The 12,726-nt window shown below is 52.4% G+C and overlaps 1 protein-coding gene across 2 annotated transcripts; it reads right to left on the reverse strand.

Annotated features, from left to right (window-relative positions):
* Window positions 1-1,527: 1,527 nt before the first annotated feature.
* LOC126929580 (ral-GDS-related protein-like) lies at window positions 1,528-12,446 on the reverse strand. Of its 2 annotated transcripts, XM_050746001.1 has the most exons (13): window positions 12,245-12,446; window positions 11,699-11,809; window positions 9,470-9,642; window positions 7,901-8,094; window positions 7,460-7,776; window positions 6,475-6,690; window positions 5,999-6,102; window positions 5,438-5,507; window positions 3,801-3,875; window positions 3,249-3,323; window positions 2,634-2,657; window positions 2,166-2,287; window positions 1,528-1,658 (listed from the first exon to the last, which is right to left on the reverse strand). In XM_050746001.1, the coding sequence occupies exons 1-13, from the start codon at window positions 12,383-12,385 to the stop codon at window positions 1,619-1,621; spliced, it is 1,662 nt and encodes a 553-aa protein (XP_050601958.1). In that variant the 5' UTR covers window positions 12,386-12,446; the 3' UTR covers window positions 1,528-1,618. The 2 variants fall into 2 exon arrangements, with proteins under 2 accessions (XP_050601958.1, XP_050601959.1); XM_050746002.1 differs by lacking the exons at window positions 9,470-9,642; window positions 11,699-11,809; window positions 12,245-12,446 and adding an exon at window positions 8,219-8,412.
* Between the last annotated feature and the right edge of the window lie 280 nt (window positions 12,447-12,726).

Here is a 12,726-nt window from a genome sequence, read left to right on the forward strand (position 1 = left end):
ATTATACTTTATGTTCTAGGGTACATGTGCACAACGTGCAGGTTTGTTGCATATGTATACATGTGCCATGTTGATGTGCTGCACCTATTAACTCGTCACTTACATTAGGTATATCTCCTATTCTATCCCTCCCCCAACCCCCGAACCCACCACAAGCCCCAGTGTGCGATATTCCCCTTCCTGTGTCCAAGTGTTCTCACTGTTCAATTCCCACCTATGAGTGAGAACATGCGGTGTTTGGTTTTCTGTTCTTGCAATAGTTTGCTGAGAATGATGGTTTCCAGCTTCATCCATGTCCCTACAAAGGACATGAACTCATCAGGATGCCTTCTTTAATGGTTCGTTGTTTCTCTTTCCCATGCGGAAGCTCTAAGATAATGTATAGTCCCATGTGTTTGTGTTCACATTTGCTAGCAGTGATTTTTGTGTCCCATCCAAAAAGAACAAAAAATAAGAAAAGAAAAAGTATTGCCAAATCAATTGCATGGTCTAAGGGTTTGTTGCCATAGATAATTTTTGCTTTTGTTTTCTTTCTTTTTTGCAAACTGCATGCATAGATACAAGTTTTGCTGAAATAAACTCCCACTTTTCTTATAGGAGCTTTGTGGCTCCAGGACTGGATTTAAGTGTTTTATTTTGTGCTGATTTGGGGGTATTATATTTCAGACCCTGAAATGTTGATTTCTTTGACTTGTTTTTGTCTGATATACCACAGTGGGGCTTGTGTTCAAATTAAGCTGTGGGACATCCTTTAGATACTGGGTTCAAACAATTCTCTCCTTCCTTGATGTTCCCTTAGGGGAGAGGTGGCAGAAAGTCTGGGAAGATCCATAGTGGGAAAAGTTTATCTGTATTTCCTGGAGACTCATGGCCAGCTCCCTTGTGCACAGGACTTCTGGAGTAGGCTAGCCCTACCACTTGCATAACTACCTCCCATCTCCAGCCCTTCAGTAAATATTTAAGTGATTCATTAAATATTTACAACTTAAAAAAGTAGAGTAACCCAGTGGAACTTGAATTTAACTAGAATTTAAGTTTGAGAGTAACTGGTCAGTAGAACAAGTGACATAGATTGGGTGACATACTGTGGTTTTTAAGTGTTTTTTTGTTTGTTTGTTTTATTTTTTGTTTTCCTTAAACAGAGTTAGCAATAATTAATTTGAATAAAGAAGGAAAACATTAAACAGTTGGCAGGTGTAATGCAAACGCTATTCCATGACTTGTTCAGCCATAGCCTCAATGTGACATGCTAGACTATGAATCCTAAAGACTGGTATACGGTTACTGCACTGGAGTTACTGTTCTCATTCCAACACTATAGAACATTCTGAGTAGTGTTTTAAAATTTTATTTTAACGAAAGTTAAGGAAAAAACCCGTTACTTATACACTAAAGAAAATAAACATAAAATGGTTTCCCGCCTGACATGCAAAAGTCCCATGGCCTGATCCTGGCCAGCAGGAGCAGCTGGTGTTGAGGAGTGGGGTCAAGATGTAGCTGAGCTGCAAGCCACCTAGATGTGGTTTCCTGGTGTCACGGTCTGGGTGAAGGATGATGCAGAGCTGGTGTTCTGGCCAGCATCCCAGTGCGGCCCCAGCCACTGCAGGATGTTTCCAGCCTACTGGGATTCGGGCTCCAGCTGACAGGACAGCTTGTGGCTGCAGGACAGAGAGGCAGCTGTGAGGCCACCATGAGCTACACATCAGGTCCCCTCTCATTGCCTGACCAGCTGGAATCCTGGGTCCCCAGCAGTCCCCATGCAACAAGGTTTGATGCTGGCAGTGGAGTCATGGCCATAGGCTCTCTGCTGCTGTCCACAGGAGAGCCTCCTCTAGGCCAGGTGGGGTGGCTGACACCTGTACTGTCAGTACTTTGGGAGGCTGAGGTGGGTGGATTGCTTGAGGCCAGGAGTTTGAGACCAGCCTGGACATCATCGTGAAACCCCACCTGTACCAGAACAACAACAGGAGAACAACCGGACATGGTGGTGGATAGCAGTAGTCCCAGCTGCTTGGAGGCTGAGGAAGGGCTTGAGCCCAGGAGGCAGATGTTTCAGTGAGCAGAGATGGTGACACTGCAATGCAGCCTGGGCGACAGAGCCAGACCACGTTAAAAAAAAAATGGAGAGCTTTCTCCCACCCTCTGCCCATCTCCCAGGCCCTCACCTCTCCTTGTCACTGAGCTGCTCCATTCTTGAGAAACAAGTGACAAATTTCTCCAGAGGCTGAAGCCTGTAATTCATGGCAGCCACTTGGAGTAGCTGCAATTCCTGCAGAACTCGGACCTCCTAGAGACAGAGGACAGGATGCTGACAGGGCCTGGGTGGAAGACGCTGAGGGGACCTTTGGCAGGCAGGGAGAAGGGGCTGGTCCCTGGGGCCGTTCTCTGAGGGGGCCCAATGCAGCCCCCAGCCTGTTCTCAGAGTTGGATGTAAATAGGCCCTCCTGCAGGAATTGGTCTTTCATTCCAGTGCCTTTCCCACTTTCTCCACTGGGATAGGTCTCCTCCTCCTGTGTGTGTCAAACCCAGTAAAACTAAGATGTAGAGGATGGAGCCAGGGAGTGTCCTGTCCAGGGTGGACTGTGACGTCCACATCCCCAACCTCATCCAACGTGAATGTCCCAGCTGCTCACCTTTCTCCTCTTGTTGGTGTTGCCCTGGAAGTCAGATAGAGCCCATCAGAAAGGTCCCTGGCCCACAACAGCCCCACCCCATCCCTTCCTATGCTGCACTACTGCCAGGGCCACCAGGGTCAGGGGATGTGCACATGACACAACGTGAACCTGCCTCAGGCTCCGGGCTCTAGGGCAGTGGGCATGGGAGCTGAGGCTCAGGGACCTTCTGTCCCAACCCTCTGAGATGACAGACAGAGAAACTGAGGTCTCCCTTAGAAAGAAAGTGCTCAGTTACCCTGGAATTGCCTGCCCTTGGAAAGGCTCAATTTCACCCTCCTATTATGGGACTACCCTAGGGAGAGGCTGAGTCCAGCTCAGGCCACACCTCAGCAGCGCTGCAGTCAGGCAGCTCTGCAGCTTCACCACTCAGGGACAGGGACTGGTGACTGCCATGGAGCCTCTGTCAGTCAGAGGTAATGAGATGGGCCTGACACCCCCACCCACAGGAGCAGCTATGAGACTCTCAGGAGAGGAGGTTTTCCAAGGGCTAAGATCTAAGGGCTCCATCCAGGCCGCTCTCCTCCCAAGCCTCAGGATCCTGGTTCCCAGCCAACCTGCCCCAGGCTCACTCACATCCAGATCATCCGGGATGGCTGAATCCAACCTGTGTAACTCAGTCAGAAAATCCCCCAGGAAGGGGACCACGCCCTGTGCCATGGAGGGGTGGGGAGGTGGGAGGGGTAGTGGTGATGAGTATTGACCCTCAGGTGCTTGCCCAAGGCCCTGTCCCATGAAATCCCATCAGCCCCTGTGTCCCAGAACCCCCGTCCCCAGGTCTCCCAGTTGTAGCAGCCGAAGACCCTCAGCTGCCTTTCCCAATTCCCTGCCTCCTCTATTCCAGCTGACCTCCAAGTCTGGCAATCACTCCTAGTTACCTCTATGGTGGGATTTTAACAAGTCACAAGGGCCTGTGGTCCCAGCCTTACCCTAGGGACACTCTGAGTTCTGCTTTCCCAGACCCTTGCTCTGGTCTCTCCAATGGAGGTTTTCCAGGCCCAGTGGCCATAGGAGGGCAGGGCTGGGGAGGAAGCCCCCGCTGTGTTGATATGGAGGCCTCCAGCTGGTGGGGAAAAGAGCCCTGTCCTCTGATCCCCTGCGGTCCCTCCATGCCACAGTCTCACTCACCTTCTTCTGCCTCTGTAGCCTCATCTGGGCTCTCTGGGGGTTCCTCTCCTGGGTGGCCACCTTAAAGCTCCCCGCCTGCCAGGTGTCAGGGACAGGGACAGTGAGGCTCTCCTCCCTTCCCCCAGTTACACCCCAGCCACCCCACACTTGGATCCCCAGGGACTGGCGTGAGTCACCTGGCACAGTGCTCATACCACTGGCCAGCTCGACACTGCCTGTGTGTGTCACCCACTCATGCAGCCGGGCCTCCCTGAGACTGTTTCCTTTCTGTAAAGAGCCATGAAAACCACAGCTACCTCACAGGACCTCCTGAGTACTGTTTCCTGTAGCTGTTGTCATTGTTCTCCCCCTCATCCCTCTGAGGAAGAACCATTCACGAGCACCCTCCAATTGCTTTCTTTTCTTGAACCTCATTTCCACCCTGTGAGGCCTGCACTACAGGCTCAGCATCCCTTCATTTTCCAGATAAGGAAACAGAGACCAAGAGTGGGCAGTGACTCCCCAGGGCCCCAAAAGAGAAGGCACCTCCTCCCTATCCTGGAGGCTCTGTCTCGGCTGCCCTCACCCCATATCCCAGCACCACCACCCATCAGGGTCTTGTTCTTTGGAGTCTCTGAGTGTCTAGGTCTCCAGCCTTGCAGAGTCGTGATGGGAAAGGGACAGGGCATTTTAGGAGACCTGGTTAAGTGGCACCTGCCTATCTGAGCCCCACTGGAGTCTCTGCCACACAAACTGGGTTTGCACCATGCCAAATCCATGGTTTGGCCTCTCCAGTGATCCCCCAGGGGAGTTCCGTGCACAGAACTCTCTTCCCCCAACTCAGGATGTGGCCTCCTGAGGCGACATCTCTCACGGACATGGCAGGGTTTTCCAGAATCCTGGGTGGGGTGGCATGTTGTCTTCTCATTTGCATGGAGGTTTCTGAGATCTGGTCAGGGAGGATCCCCTAGGATTGCATGAATCCCCCAGATACTTGTCATGAGCATGTGTCACTGCTAATTGGTGAGAATCCTGTGACATGACCATTTTTAGATGTCTGCAAAGGGCAGAGTGGGGAGTCCCAGCAAACACATACATCTGTCCTGAGTTTGCCCATTGGGACCCATAGCTGGGCAGTCTACTGGACTCCCTGGCACATGAGCTTCCTCTGTTGTGGTTCCCTCTTTCCCCCAGTGTGGACTGCAGTCCCTGCCCATGGAGGTGCGCTGCAGACAGAAGCAGCAGCGGAGGCCTGGCTTCCTGAGGATTTGCTGCCAGTTTGAGGAAGAAGGAAAGTCCCACCTACCATGACCACCCCCCAGCCTGGAGGAAGCTCCATGCCAGCAGCATGGACCAGCATGGGAGCCAGAGTCCTGCTAATGCTGCAGCTCATCACCCTCACTCAGAAGCCCAGCAGCCATTGCCACATCCCATTTCCAGGGCCTGCTGCCCCCGTGCCCCCACGTGCCCATCGACCCACACACTTCTCCTCCTGTTTGCCCAAAGTAGGCATGGAGGGAATTTTTCAAGTCCACTTTTAGTAGGTAAGTCAAAACATTACAAAATAACCACTGCACACCGGGATCAATGCCCTTCCAAACTCACTCTTTCCTCTGACCCTTAAACACTTGTCCCACATCTCCCAGACTCCACTGTACCTTGATCAGCAGGTCCCTCTTCACTGCAGTGTCTTTTTTGCAGAGTTCTTTTAGATATTTTGAGCTTTTGCTATTGATAGAAGAAAGAAAAAAGGATAAATTTGGGAATCACGGGGGAGATTTGTGAATTCCAATCCCTTTTGTTTGAAAACCCAGTGAATCTCAGCTTCCTGCGTGAGAGTTTCCAGTGGGGTCGTCTGATGACAAGGGCTCCAGAGGACCAGGGTGGGACTGTCATGCTCCTCCCCTGGCCCATCTCCACTTCACATGAGCCCTGCGTGTTCACAGTTAGCTTCCAGCTGGACACAGTTCCACTGCTGGGTACAAACACCTGAAAGCCTCCAGTTGGCTCCAGTCTGTTCCTGATGGTTAAAAAACCTTACTCCTGAGTTAGAAATCCTTGCCTAGGAGTCCAGGGCAGCTTAGTGACCACACCCACCAGCCCATCCCTGCCTCCAGCGTCCCTGTTCTCCAAGAACCTTTCAGAGTCGTTGAGGGCACATGGGGAGACCTATGGGTCCCTAAGTCAACACTGGTGCTCCCGTGGAGGGAGCTCCTCACCTGGACACTGCTGCCCACGTCTTGTGTAGCCGATGTATTGGGTTGCTGCGCAGAGCAGAGACGATGGCGTGCACCGAGGAGAAGTTGTTGAGGCTTAGGCACTCCTGGAGAGGGAAGGGTGAGCTGTGAGGTCCAGAGTTGGAGTCAGACCCACTTCAGCCTCAGCCCCCTCTGCTGAGATCTCCCTTCCTGAATGAAGCAGAGGCCCAGGGAGCCTCAGGAGGGTACACCTGGGGCTGAGTGAATGTGACTCATCTAGAAAGATTTCAGTTCAACCCAAAGAAGATCCCAGGTCAGAAGTGAGCAGCCACCACTGGGCCATGGGGGTCAAGGTCAGGGAAGCTGTGGGAAGAAGGGCCTAGGGGATGTGTAGGGCTCAGGCTAGAGATACAGATGCCAATCCTGAAAGCCGATGGAGGAGAAGAGGCAGTTCCCCATTTTTAAAGAGGGAATCCCAAGGCCCAACCATGGCTTACCCTGGCCACCTTGATCCAGTGCTCAACCACCCTGGCCCTATCCTGGACCCTCATGCTGTGGTCCCCGAGGCAGGAGGTGGTGACACAGTTGGCGAGCCTGTTGAAGTGTGCAATGGTGGCACAAACTGTGGGTGCCACGTGCTCACTCCCCTTCTGATGTCGTTGGCCCCAGATGGAGCCCAAGCATTCGTAGAGCTCCACCTTCTTGAACAGATCCTTTGGGGAAGGAGGAGAGTGTCATGGACACAGCACACCCCAGCTCAGAGTCACCCACAGTCCCAGGCAGGGACTGAGCTCACAGTCATCCACAGTGTCTGGCAGGAACCGAGCTTGAGCTCAGAAAGCTTTAAAATATGCTCCAGACTTGTGGGAGTCCCTGGGTTTAGTTTTCTGCCCACCGAGGGCCCTGAATGCATCATGTCCCAGAAACCAACAAGGGTGGGAAGAGAGAGTGACATTTTCTCCCAGGCCATCCTCATTCCAAGAACTAGAAGGTGGCTCAGGCCTCCCCATCCTGAGGCCTCATCTTCCTCCCATCCCAATCAGCCCTCTACTCCTTCTCTCCCTACTGGTGCAGTTTCCTTGCAGCAGCTGCAACCTTGGGCTCTGTTTGGGTGTCTGCCATAGAATCTAGTATGCATCAGGTACCTACTAAGTGCTGAGGGTAGTGAGGCTCCTGAGCAGCTGGGTGAGTGACCCATGGCCCTGCCTGCCCCTCAGTGGTCACCTGCCCTGTCCTGCTTGAAAGTCCATCCCCCGTCATTCAGTCTGCACAGTCACTCTGTGCAGCTGGCACGGGTCATTTCCCATCTCTGCTGTCCACATGCAGACAGGGAAGGCTTGTGGGTGAGGAAACTCATCCAGATCCCATGGTTGGTAAGCAGTGGGGCTGAAACTGGACCCAGGGCATTGGCCGCTCCTCAGAGACAGGCTGGCCTGAGACAGCTGGTGCCAGAGGCACAGCCTGCGAAGCCCAGCTGCTCACCGCATCCATAAGGGTCAGCTGCTCTGCCAGCAGCCTGGGAGGGAAGGTCGTGATGTCCGGCAGCTCCTCAGTGTGTTGGCTCTGGACAGTCCCGGGACAGGGACAGGGGGACTCTGGGGCTGACTGTGGCTCCAGCACTGTTCCTGGAGGGGGCCCTTCCTCTGGTGCTGGTGCTGATGCTGAATGTAGATATCCTGGTGCATCCAGGGCTACAGGTGACTCTGGCTCTAGAGCAGGCCGCAGGTCCGCCAGCAGTGGTGGTGCTGGCTCCAGGGCCAGCATTGTTAATGCGTGTTGCCCAGGAGGTGGAGCAGGATCTGGAAAAGGAGAAAAGGTCACCATTCCAGTCACTCTTCACTGGGATTTCCAAGTATAGAAATGCCTGGATGGAATTTAAGGGAATTATAGCCCCAAAACACCACCCCCGGAAAGTCTTCTCACCATCTGGCTTGGCCTCCTTGGGCTCCGGAAGCACCAACTGGCCTAGGACAATTTCCTGATGGTCCTCCACGCCCAGTCCAGGCCAGGCGAAGGTCCTGAAGGCCAGCTTTATCCAGAAAGATGACCGTTGCAGGGCCTGGCAGCAAACTGAGGTGTTTTCAGGGGGCCAGGTGAACAAAATGGAGGTGGTGGTGCTGGTGATGAGTGGACAGCTGAGTCAGAGGCCTGGCCTTCTCCCACACAACCCTCCAGGGCACCCTTGCGTGGTTCTGTGTCCCTGGCCTCTTGCTGCCTGTGTAGAGGACAGCCCCACCCTACCCCAAACCATCAGTGCTGTCCTGGATGGGGCAGACCTGGCCATGCAACAGGGCTCTACAGACCCTTGTGTGCCCCGGCGTCCCACTGACATTCTCTTTCCAATGGCCCTGGAGCACAGCACTGTGCACCTGGGCACTCAAGACTGCAGCTCCAGGCAGATTTGTGAGCAGCTTGCTCATCAAAGCTCCAGCTTTGGTTCCCCTGGTCCTGGGGTTAGGAGGGTAGGGGCAGATGTTGGGTGGAGGAGGACAGGGAGAGCTGGGAAGGCACAGTGGTGGGGATGGGTCTCTCAGTGGCCACTTGTGGCCCCAGCCTCACCTCTCCTTTGCAGGGGACCTAAGTCTCCATTTATAGAACTCACTATTTGCCTCTTGCAGGGGAAGTTCCCAAATGTCAGCCTTGTTGTGGGAATTATAAGACATGAACCCCAGGGCTTCTTTATTCTCTCCCCAGCCAGAGTCCACATATTTCCCTCCATGTTTTGTGGGTGAAGAGGCCTTTCAGAACCCTAAGTCCCCCCAGTTTATACTTGTTGGGCTCCGTCATTCTAGTCAGAATCTGGGAGGATGCCACCATATGTAGAGGAGGCCATGAGGGTTTCCCCTCTAACATTCTGTAGATATGATTTGTTTATTCTGTCTACTGTGAGCACCTGACTCTGAGTAGAATTGAGGCCCAGGGATTGTCATCTGCCTTGTTTATGAAATTAGGCCAAGTCACAAGAAGAACGATGCACAAATGAGGTGTTTTGTATGTATGTGTTGAATGAGTGAACCCCAACCATTGGAGAACCCAGTGAGCCTCTCCAGATATCTGAGTGGGCCTGTGGCTCCTTTTTCAGCAAGAAGGGAACCCTCTTCTGTCTGTATCAAGGAGAAAGTCCAGCCAGAAGGAAACTCAGACATCCTTTAGCAATGCCATTGCAGACTTGCTTTCTATGTGCCTTTCCAAACAGCAAGAGAGATGGGCCATTGAGACAGAATGCTGAGAGCTGCTTCAGTGAGTGGGAAGAGAAAAATAATAAACATGAATCACAGCACCCACAGCAGATTGTCCAGAGTTTTAGGCTCTAGGGACCCCTTTGTTTGCTGTGTCTTAGATCAATCAGTCCCTACAAGAACCCTGTGAGCTTCATCTTCTCATTACTCCCTGTTCCACAGGAGCCAACTGAGGCTCCAAGAGGTGCATCTTCAAGACACAGCCAGTAGGGGACAGAGGCACCTCCATGCCTTGGAGAGGATGGACACTCACCTTCTAACCAGTAGTTCCAAAAAGTGTGGCACGGTGATAAAGTCCCAGGAGGGACCCAGGCAGGTGGCATAGGAGGAGATGGGTTTAGTTAGAAAGGCTGGAACCAGGGACTCCAATAGCTTCTCCCCTGTGCTGGGCTGGAAAGTTGGCATCCTGCAGATCTCATTTTCATACTAGGGGGACAAGGAGGGACATGGGAGTCAGTGTAACACCATGAACCACCACAGGACCGGGCTCTGGAAATCACTCCAAGAAGCATCAACCCTTCAGGGACTTGTACATGTGGAGACCCTGGGTGCCTATGGTGAAAAGGGTTCTAGGCTTTCAAGGTAAAATTGCATGTGAGGATGGAGAAGGATAAAATGATTCATGCCTTCAAGGTGAATGTCAGCTGTGGGGCAATAGCACCCTCTGTATCAACAGCCTGCATGAAGAGCATCATCCCTGCAATCCTCAAAAATCACCCTCATGGTGGAGAAGAGGAGATGCGGGCTTTTGGATGTCAGATGCTTGCTCAGCAGCACCCGGGTCAGAGGAGAGCACCTTCCACAGGGAGGACTGGATGAAATTCCCTCTAGGCCACCTGAGGCTCCGCTTCTGTATGGAAGGGAACGGCCTGGGGAGGTCTCATCCCCTCCTTATTTTAGTGACAGCGCACCAGACAAGATGCTCTAGAAGAAGCCTTTGACTTAAAAGGATATGATTGTTTTTGTTCTTTAACACGAATGTGAGTCTGGAGAAACAGCTACGGCCATCCCAGCCCTGGCCAAGGGGAAAATGCCGGAAGACTCTAGGGTGGGAGGAAGCACATCCCAACGCCTAGGATCTGCCAGGTGACTTTTGGAAGAGAAAACGCAGGCAGGTATTGAAACCGGGAAAGGTTACGGAAATGTAGGTTTGAAACTGGAAATGAAACAAGGTAATTTTCTCTGCCACACAGACAGCAGATTGGCAAAAAGTTAAGAGCATGTTAGTATTCAGGGGAGGTTGTGTTCAAAGAAGCAGCTACCTTCAGAGGCTGCTGGTGACCCTGTGAGCAGCTGGAGCCCTTTTGGAAAGTCAGCTGGCTAGAGCTGTTGAAACTTGCTATCTGCACATCCTTTCACCCAGATTTCCCTTTCCCGGGTGTGTGTCTTCCGCAGGGGATTTGTGTATTTTATGGGTTGAATTGTGTCCCCTCCCCCAAATGTAACTGTTTCTATTCTCAACCCCAGAGACTCAGAATGTGACTGTGTTTGGACACAGAGTTCTCCAAGAGGTAATTCAGGTGAAGTGAGTTCATTAGGGTGGCCCCTAATTTAATATGCCTGGGGTTCTTACAAGGAGAGGTGGTCAGCGCACAGAGAAGTTCAAGAGAAGACCCTGTGCTGACCGAGACAGAAGTCAGCCATCTCCACGGCAAGGAGAGAGGCCCAGAGAAACCACCCCAGACTGACAGCTTGACATTGGGCTTCCAGTCTCCAGAATTGTGAGGAACCAGATTTCTGTGGTTAAGCCCTTCAGTCAGCGTGGCATGTTATGGCAGCCCTGGGAAACGGCTCCAGCCTATTAGGACACACTTAGGATTATGCTGCCTATAGAAAGGCTGCCTAGATAGGGAATTTTATCATGACAGGCTCCACCAGCACTGAGAGGCTGACCAACTGTGGAACAGGGCCTCCGTTAAGGAATATTACAGTGACATGCGAGGGTGCAGCTCCTGCCCAGTGGGTCTGCAGGGATGCGTTCTCTGAGATGACACTTTAAAGACAGATGCATAGAGGAGCTTCACCTTCTTTTGTTGTAATCACCACCCCCGCAACTCGTTTGTGTAGAAGTGGTGGATTTTAAGTCCTGGAAGAGGTTGGCAGGGCAGAGGAGCTGCCTGTTGCCGGAGATACACTTAGGGTGGGGAGTTAAAATGACAACAGTATGAGTATGTTTCTACAGTGTTACCATTGTACCCAATTCTTATAGCAACATGCTGGGATACTCCTGGCATAGTATAAAGCGAAAACAGAAGGATTTTCTCTGATCTTCCTCTGATAGGTGAAAGGGACTTTGCCTGTAACCAAGTTGCCACTGGGGACTAATGGCAGCCAGATTCCTTTGGGAGAGGACAGCGGCTCACTCAAGTGTGAAAGCCCTAGGACAGAGCCTAGCGAGTTCCCATATTCGTATTTGAGTCCTGGGTCCACCCTGGTTTTCTGGAGTCCTTGTCTGTGGAGACCCTTCTGTGCCCAATCTCACCCCAGACCAGCACTGGCCGTGGTTGGTAGCAGGGGGCCCCTGCCCTTCTTTGAAGAAGATGGAGAAATGGAATCCATCCAACAGCTCCTGCTTGATCTGCTGTGTGGAGCTCTGCAAAGAAATTGCCCGAGAGCCAGGCGAAGAGGTGTCAGTGGCCTGCCTGGCTGACCCCATAGTGGGATACCCCATTAGAACTCCTCCCTGGCGCCCCCTTCCGCAACAGGATTTGGCACATAGGAGCATTTATATAGACCTCCAGCCAGAGGATGTTGACGTCTCTGGCAGATGAAGCTTGAGGTCTTGGGATTCAGATCTGAGCAGACAAACTATGTCCTCGACACTCACCTTCCCATCCTGAAGGCATGGCCTGGGCTGTGAACCTGACTTACTGACCAGGCTCCAACACCCCAACAACCTACCTGCTCCTGTCCAGGGAGGGCCCCTCTTCTCCTGTTTCCCCCAAACACATGGGGAGGGGCTCAGCGCTGCCCTGATGGACACAGCTGAGGCCTGGCCTGGATGGGCCTGCCCTGGGTCCTGTGTTACCTGTGGGTGCCTTCTGGCAAATGGCCAGAGGCGTCGAGGGTGAGGATTGAACCAATGTCTATATTCTCGGGAAAGACTCTCATTTTGGCCTCTTCTGCGACGAGGAGGTCGACAGCACGTCGGGACACAGCAAGAGAACATGTTGTTCCCTTGGGTGTCAACTACCAACTGAGCTGGAAATGGGGCTGTGTGTATAATATGGGTGCCTAGTTACCAGAATTCTAAGTTCTGTTGGGGTCTGTCAGCAAGGAAGTGAGGTCACATCTTGTAGGTTCCATCCTGTAAGCTCCTCCTTTCCATAAGACCTACTCAAAGGCCTCATTGGGCTTCTGGCCGCTCACCCTCCCCCATCAACTCCTTACCTTTCACCATTATGCCAAAGTGTGCCCCTTCAGCACCTTGGGAAGACCTGGATGTAACCAGGGTCCCAGTTTTAAGGAGACAGTTCTGGGTCAAACAACCTTTATCTTAGCAGTTGTGAG

This window comes from Macaca thibetana, chromosome 10, assembly GCF_024542745.1.
Source record: "Macaca thibetana thibetana isolate TM-01 chromosome 10, ASM2454274v1, whole genome shotgun sequence".
In the NCBI taxonomy this organism is placed as follows: Eukaryota; Metazoa; Chordata; class Mammalia; order Primates; family Cercopithecidae; genus Macaca; species Macaca thibetana.